The 8,407-nt window shown below is 42.3% G+C and overlaps 1 protein-coding gene across 1 annotated transcript in view; it reads left to right on the forward strand.

Annotated features, from left to right (window-relative positions):
• Positions 1 to 3,064: 3,064 nt before the first annotated feature.
• LOC105991751 (tubulin beta chain-like) overlaps positions 3,065 to 8,407 on the forward strand; it is a 39,572-nt gene continuing 34,229 nt past the window's right edge. The window contains exons 1-5 of the mRNA XM_013024452.1: positions 3,065 to 3,121; positions 3,973 to 4,081; positions 5,494 to 5,496; positions 6,691 to 6,801; positions 7,427 to 8,403. Of these exons, the coding sequence (XP_012879906.1) occupies positions 3,065 to 3,121; positions 3,973 to 4,081; positions 5,494 to 5,496; positions 6,691 to 6,801; positions 7,427 to 8,403 (1,257 nt within the window). The remainder of the gene's footprint in view (positions 3,122 to 3,972; positions 4,082 to 5,493; positions 5,497 to 6,690; positions 6,802 to 7,426; positions 8,404 to 8,407) is intronic.

An 8,407-nucleotide genomic window follows, 5' to 3' on the forward strand; every position in this document is an offset into this window, starting at 1 on the left:
GCCTGAACTCTGGGCCTGGGCGCTGTCCCTCAGCTCTTTAGCTCAAGGCTAGTGCTCTACCACTTGAGCCACAGCGCCACTTCTGGCTTTTTTCTTTTTGCTTATGTGGTGCTGAGGAATTCAACCCAGGGTCTCAGGCATGCAAGGCAAATGCTCTACCACTGAGCCACCTTCCCAGCCCCTTAGTTGAAATATATTTAATAATGCTATATGTATTTAAAAGGAGATAAATAGGTGGTATCTTCTTTTAAAAATCTGAGGAATGCAGTGCTGAAGTCGTCATCACATACAATTTCTCTTCAACTGGCATTATTTTTTTGGCTAACTTTTGAAATGAAAGAGTGTAAGAAATTTTTAAAAATGTAATTAGTGCAGATTTATCAGCAAAAAAATTCATCTGGCTGTGGATACATAATTTGTTGGTTTCTCTATTTTTCTTTGTGGTGGCTATCAAACAGAATTTTATGAAAACATAGGCAAACGATCAGTAGCCATACCCTTGATGATTTGGGTTCTATTTAATTTTTTGTGCTGATCCTGGGACTTGCACTCATTGCCTGTGCACTGTCCCTAAGCTTTTACTGCTCGAGGCTACTACTCTAAAACTTGAGCCATAGTTCTACATCCATTCTTTGGTTGTTAATTGGAGATAAGACTCACAGACATTCTGTCATTGGGCCCAACTTCAAAACAAGGTTCCTGTATCTCAGCCTCCATAATAGCAAGGATTATAACCATGAGCCACTGTTAGCCACATTGTGTCTTTTTTTTAGAAGCATCTGTAAATAATAATAATAATAGAAAACTATCACTATAACTAAAGGCTCAAACCCCACAACTGACAAAATAAATAAATAAATTAATTAAATTCTGAGTGTGAATAGCTAGGTTCTAATAATAAAGGACATGAACTTTAAAAAAGGTGGAAGGCAAAATCAAATAAATGAAAAGGTACAAAAAGGAGCATATTAAAGATTTCTAAATCATGGCTCAAAACTGCAATCTTACTTGCTCAGATTGCTGAAATCTAAGGATCGTGGTTCAAAGCCATCCTGGGCAGAAAGTACAGGAGACTTATTTTACTGTGTTCAGTACTGGGGCTTGCACTTGCTATGATTTCCTTATGGCTAGAGGTCTACTTCTTCCTACCTCTTGGCAATTAATTAGAGATAATTGTCTCATTGATTTTCTTGCCCGGATTGGCTTCGAACCATGATTCTAAGATTTCAGTCCAACCTGTAATGCTCTTGGCTTGCTGTTGATATTCTAATCTCCTATTGACCACCGAAAAAGCAGAAGCTGAGCTGTGGCTCAACTAGTGAAACCTGCCACCATTAAGGTAAAAATAAATAAATCCTCAAGGAGAGTCATCAGGCCTTAATTTCAAGAACTAACAACCAGCACTCAATTTGAAAAAAATAAAAAAAGAACCTCAGTCACCATTACCTGAGTTTGAGCCCTAGAAGAAGAGCTACAAAAAAGAGAAACAGCCTGTAGTTTACCTGTGTTCAAATTTGTAAAGCATGGTAGTTTCAGGAGGAAAGGAAAAACTAAGCATGAAAGCTAGCCCCTAAGAACAATTGTCAAAAAAAGAAATAATAAATACCTGAAAAGATGAAAGAAAAGGTAATTAAAGATTTGTAAATGTTGACTCACACTTATAATCCTAAGTGCTAAAGTCACTGAAGTCTGAAGATCATGGTTCAAAGCCATCATGGGCAGGAAAGGCCATGAAACTTGCTTCAGTTTGTTCAGTCGAGGGACTTAAACTTGAAGTGTTTTGCTCATGGCTAAAGCTCTACTATCTTCTGCCTATTAGTGGTTGATTGGAGGTAAGTCTCATAGACTTTCCTGCCCAGGTTGACTTTGAATAGTGATCCTCAGATTTCAAGCCTCACTGTACTGCCTTTGACTACCCATGGGACTCTTGTGTCATATTAAACACTTAAAAAAAGGCAGAAGTTGAGCTGTGGTTCAAGTAGTAGAGCCTTCTACCTTTCAGTTAAATAAGTAAATCAATAAAACATCAGAAATAGAAGGGCAGAATGAGAATGAAAGATGGGAAATCCTACCTAAGCAAAAGTAGAGAAATGTAAATATCACCTGTTGTGGAAGAAATAAATTGTATTGTCAAAGCTTATAGAATTCACAAACTTTATAGTCCATGATAATGATAATTTGCCTTGTTAAAATATGTTTGTGACTTCAACTAAATATCACTATTCCGCAATTCTGTGAAATAAGAGAAATTTAGGTAATCATCTAATCTCAATAATAATAAAAACCTCAGAAAGAGTCACCAGGCCTTAATTTCAAGCCCTAAGTCACTAACCTGCCCCAACTCTGACCAAAAAAAAAAAAGACACTATGACCAGGACCTGAGTTCTCACACTAGGAGCAGAAGCCAAATGAAACAAAAAGTAGACTGTAGTAGTCCTATGGCCCAAGTAATAAAGCAAGCTACTTTTAAGAGGAAAGAAAAAGAAAACCTGAGTATGAAGGCTAGACCCTAACCCCCTGACTCTTCCCATAATGGAAAGTGGATCAATCATGGAATCCAACAGTTTGTGCTTGTTCTTGGGATCACAGCTGAAAATTCCCCTTCAGGTCTAGGCCCTCCAATCAAAAATGGAAGGCAGGCAGGCTTGTTCTTGGCTTCTGGCACACAAGGACCTTGTGCAGAGGAAGTTCCTCCTCTTGTTTCCTGGATCCCAGGGTTCAGCCTCTCTTGTGAGTCAGAGTGGGGAGTGGATGGCAGGGTGACCAGAGGATCCAAATAGAGTGGCAACTGTGCTAATGGACTTGCAGCTGGCAGCTGGATGCCAGGGTAGGTGGGAACTGGTAGGGTCCTCTGATTACCCAGCAATAGGGAGACTGAGTTGGAGCACCTGCTGGCTCCACCTATAATCAAGTCCGCCCCACCTCCTCTGCCCCTGTAACAACCAGAGGTATAAATGGAGATCTGAGTTCACTGTGTCAGATTCCTGCTTCCCAGCTCTACCTGTTTGCCTCTGTGGGCACCACTGCTGAAGACACGCATCCAACTGCTCCGCAGCCCTGCACCATGAGGGAGATTGTGTACATACAGGCAGGCCAGTGTGGCAACCAGATTGGCACAAAGGTGAGCATGGCACTGGCCATGGATCCAAGTCTCAAATTTAGGGGAAGGAGAAGGAGGACGGGGTTGGAGTGTGGAGGTGGTGGTGGTCATGGCTAGGCTGAGGTAGGTGGGGCTCTTTGGTGGCCCCTAACCTTCTGCAAATGAAGTCCCCCAGATAGCTTCTCCAATTTCCCTAATTTGTGTGGCCCTGGTGGGTGTGGGTTTTAAGCAAGGCTGTGGTGGTTTCAAATCCCTTGCATGTCTTAGTCTTACCTGAGCCTCAAGTCTTTGTATTTAGTTTCCTGGGAATAGACTAATGCACTTTTGGTCTAGTTTGAATGCAAGGACTGCAGTGTCTTTGAGCTGAAAGATACAGACAATTCCCTTTGTGTCAACTGATGAGTGTCAGATAATTGAGAACAGTTCTTCTACCTTAAGGAAAATTTCTCCGAGTTTTCATGCCTCATCTCATCTCCCTTAAGTTGGGTGTTTTCTAAATCGGTGGTTGTCGTGTATGCTCTGAGGACACTTGGAGTTCTGGAGACCCTTCTAGCTGAGTCTTCAAGTTACTGCTTTGGCAATTTCATGTCCAAGTAAGGCCAGCTACTCGTCATAGAATACAAACAGAATATGGTACTTCATAAGATGGAATACTCTAGGAGAACCCAGATGTCTTCTATTCAGCCAGATAGCAAAGAGATTAACAAAACTAAAATACCACCAATTTCTGTGCTTTTTTTAATTTAGAAAATGTAATTTTTTTTACAAATATATTTGTGTCAACAGGACATAGGTTTCTTATAGTTACTTTAAAATGCATTGTTTGGACAGTTATCATTCTACTTCATAATACACTTCTATTTCCATCTCAGTTTTGGGAAATGCTAAGCGATGAGCACAATATTGACTGCACTGGCAACTACTATGGAGACAGCCATTTACAGCTACAGAGAATCGAGGTGTATTACGATGAGGCAGCTGGTGAGTGTCTCCCATCTGGCTTCCCATACCGTGGCAAAATAGTTCCCCGGGGAATACTACTGACAAGGAAGGAGTTCCTGCCTTTCTTATGGTAGTATTGTAGTTTTAATTTGGGACCTTGATCTTGTAAGTCAAGTGCTGTATCCAACTGAACCACTCCACCAGAAACTTTGTTTTAATTTTTGAGTATACTCTTGTATACACAGGAAAGCCTTATACCTGAGTTCCCCCTATCTCTACTTGCTGACTAACCACACCTGGATTTTTTTCTGGTCATGGAGCTTGAACTCTGGGCCTACACACTGTCGCTCAACTCTTCAGCTCAAGGCAAGCAGCTCTACCACTTAAGCTACAGTGCCACTTCCAGTTTGCTGGTGTTTTATGGAGATGAGTCTGGCCAGCTTTTTGTGCCCTGGCTGGCTTTGAACCGTGATTCTCTGATCTCAGCCTTCTGGGTAGCTAGGATTAAAGGCATAAGTGTGTTTCACATAATTAAAAATGAGACTGCCTAAATATGCATTCTAAAACAATTGATAAAATATAATATAATCCAGTGCCATTTGGTTGTGTGCTGATCATCCTTCTAAGCTCAAGGCCTGGGCACTGACTATGAGCTTCTTTTGTTTTGGGTAGTTTCTTGGAGATGAGTCTCCCAGACTTTCCGGCCCCAGCTGACTTCAATCTGCGATGCTAAGGTCTCATCTTAGATTTTTGAGTAGCTAGAATTACACCCTTAAGCAACCAGAGCCCAGTTACATTGCCTCTTTAAAATACAGATTAAATTTCTAAAACAATATTTTTAAAAAGAAAATTTAAAAAATTTTAAAGAGGGATGTTCAGTCACTAATATATATGAGAATAGTCCAAATCACAAAGCATAAATGAAGTGTCTCACCCTGAAATCTATAACATTTCTGGTCTTGAGCATTTTGAATATGAATACTTAGCCAACAATAAATTATTTTTAAGGTTTTTAAAGTAAGAACACATTCTTGTGATGTAGAAAAAACCAATACTAATTTGTAAACATTGCTTTTAAATGAATCATATTGTCTTTCCTAACATAAATAGCTTAATTGAAGTCTACAGAGTAGCTTTTCAGTTTTTGTAACTGCCAATGTAAAGTTCATTTAATTTTATATTGAGTTTCCATTCTACATTATTGTATACAAACAGAATCATGGATAATTGGCTTTCCTGTGTATTAAACCAATGAACAAGTACAAAAAAAGTACAAAGCCATTTAATTTATTTGAGTTTTATAGATTTGCATTTTGGGATGTCCTCACCTTGGTTGAGAGTGGTTGGGTTGGATTGTGTCACTTCTATGAACAGTATTTTAGGTTGTGTCTTGATTAGATCCTGTATATCCAGCAGGATGGCCAGTTTTCTTCATGTGAATGTTTAGGAAGGGGGTATTCTAAAAATGGTGTTTACATCATGTTAACTGCTTTCCCTTGGGCCAAATCAGGATAAATGGGAAATTGCAAGTCATTGCTCAAGGTTGCTCTGAGTATTTGAATACAAGGATGTGTGCTATTTGATAACCATTATTGAAACATTATAAGACAAGAAATATATATTGTATAGACGTTTTCTCCAGGAAAGCCTTACACTTGAATTCCCCTACATCTACTTGGTGAATAGCCATACCTGGCTTTTTTTTTGGTGTTGGGGTGTCGGTCATGTGGCTTGGACTTTGGGCCTAGGCACTGTCCCTCAACTCTTCAGTTCAAGGCAAGCAGCTCTACCTCTCGAGCCACAGTGCCATTTCTGGTTTTCTGTTAGTTTATTAGAGATAAGGGTCTTAAGGACTTTTCCTGCCCCAGCTGGCTTTGAAGAGTGATCCTCTGATCTCGGCCTCCAGAGTAGCTAGGATTATAAGCATGAACCTGGTTCATTTCTTGAGAAAGGTAATTGGGGAAGGGAAGGGATAATGGGAGAACAACAAAGTAGGGGGTAACAATTTTTGACAAGAAATGTTCTCATTTCTTTACTCATGTAACTATCTCCTCTATACAGCACCTTTACAATAAAATAAAATTAACAAAAAAGAGAAAGTTTCTTGCTGATAGGCACTGGTGACTCATTCCTGTAATGCTGGCTACTTAGTAGGCTAAGATATGAGAATCATGGTTCAAATTTTGCCTGAGCAGAAAAGTCCCTGAGACTCTTATCTCCAATAAGAAAACTGAAAGTGGGGTTGTGGCTCAAGTGATAGAGTGCTAGCCTTGAGCTGGAGAGCTGAGGGACAGTGCCCAGGCCCAGAGTTCAAGCCCCATGATGAACCACAAAAAATGGTGTTGCCACCTTTCTTTTGCAGCATTAGACTCAAAGCCTGATGCTCATCTTTGCCTCCTGTGTAGCTGAGATTTCAGCCACCATGCCCAAAGCAAAGGAATGAATATTCATGGAAATAGACAACTGCAAACATCCTTAAAGTTGCTGAAGCCTCTTGCATGGGGATTCATGCTCAAGGTATCTTTTCTGTTTCCATGTCTCAAATGCTGTAATTTTTGTAATGAATGCTGAGTGTCACTTAGAATCATAAGCTCTGCCCCCTAAGTTCCTTTTCAAGTATAGGCCTAAGTCAACTCTTGTTCCCACAGGCAACAAATATGTTCCTTGGGCCATCATGGTAGACCTAGAGCCTGGCACCTTAGATTCAGTGAGATCAGGACGATTTGGCCAGAGCTTTAGGCCAGACAACTTCACGTATGGTATGTCATCATGGTCCATGGGTCCTAACATCCAGGCATTCCAGTGCTGGGCTGAGCCTTTATCCACCTAGATATTGTCCTCACCAAACCTACCTATTCCAGTCCATGGGAGTCATGCCCCTGGACACTCAGACAGTTCAGATCAATGTCACTCTGCACGCCCTCCATGACAAAACAGCCTCTGAAGGAAAAGAGCAGCAAGCAGGGAAAGCCTCCAACAAGGTTTCAGCGCTGCTGGTCATTCCAAAGGCCTGGCAATAACAGAGAACCACTTCAGGACACCAGAAATCAAAGCACAGCTATGTGTGAGCAAGGTGCAGACAAGTACTTGCAGCTTAGCCTCACTCTGACCACACTGTGCTCCTGTGCCTCTTGTGAAATTAACTACATTTCCAGTATTGAGGCAGGCTCGGTTCTTCATTTCTAGAAGTACTTGATTTGGGTTAAAATGTATTTTCCTCCACATTGTCTTTACTTTTCTTTAGAACCTGGATGATTTGTAGGGTCCCAGATACATTGAAAACATTTCCTTATTTCACCAAAGTGTATCTAAAAAGTAATAGCAAAGGTTAGCACAGTCATTATTCTTGGAGGGTGTGTCTCATCGTGTCTTTGTGTCTCATAGGCCAGATTGGGTCAGGCAATAACTGGGCCAAGGGCCACTACACAGAGGGAGCCGAGATGGTGGAATCCGTGCTGGATGTGGTACGGCGGGAGTCAGAAAGGTGTGACTGTCTCCAGGGTTTCCAGCTGGCCCATTCCCTGGGAGGTGGCACCGGGTCAGGCATAGGCACCCTGATTCTCAACAAGATCCTAGAGGAGTACCCAGACCACATCATGAACACCTTCAGTGTCATGCCCTCCCCCAAGGTGTCAGACACCGTGATTGAACCCTACAATGTGATCTTGTCTCTCCACCAGTTGGTGGGAAATGCAAATGAGACTTTCTGCATTGACAACGAGGCTCTGTATGACATCTGCTCCCACACCCTGAAGCTGCCCACACCCACCTATGGAGACCTGAACCACCTGGTGTCAGCCATCATGAGCGGGGTCACCACATGCTTGTGCTTCCCCGGCCAGCTGAATGCAGACCTGCGCAAGCTGGCCACGAATTTCGTGCCCTTCCCCCGCCTACACTTCTTCATGCCTGGCTTTGCACCCCTGACCAGCCACGCTAGCCAGCAGTACCATGCTCTCTCAGTGCCTGAGCTTACCCACCAGATGTTTGACGCCAAGAACATGATGGTCTCCTGTGATCCCCACCATGGCCGCTATCTGACAGCGGCTGCCATCTTCCGAGACCGCATGTCCATGAAGGAGGTAGATGAGCAGATGCTCAACATGCAGAACAAGAACAGCAGCTACTTTGCAGACTGGATTCCCAACAATGTGAAGACAGCTGTGTGTGACATCCCCCCGCGTGGCCTCATGATGTCGGCCACCTTCATCGGCAACAACACTGCCATCCAAGAACCCTTCAAGCAGTTGTCCCAACAATTTAGAACCATGCTCCAGCGCAAGGCATTCTTGCACTGGTACATGGCCGAGGGGATGGATGAGATGGAGTTCACTGAGGCTGAGAGCAATATAGATGACCTGGTGT

This window comes from Dipodomys ordii, unplaced genomic scaffold, assembly GCF_000151885.1.
Source record: "Dipodomys ordii isolate 6190 unplaced genomic scaffold, Dord_2.0 Scaffold4, whole genome shotgun sequence".
NCBI lineage: Eukaryota > Metazoa > Chordata > Mammalia > Rodentia > Heteromyidae > Dipodomys > Dipodomys ordii.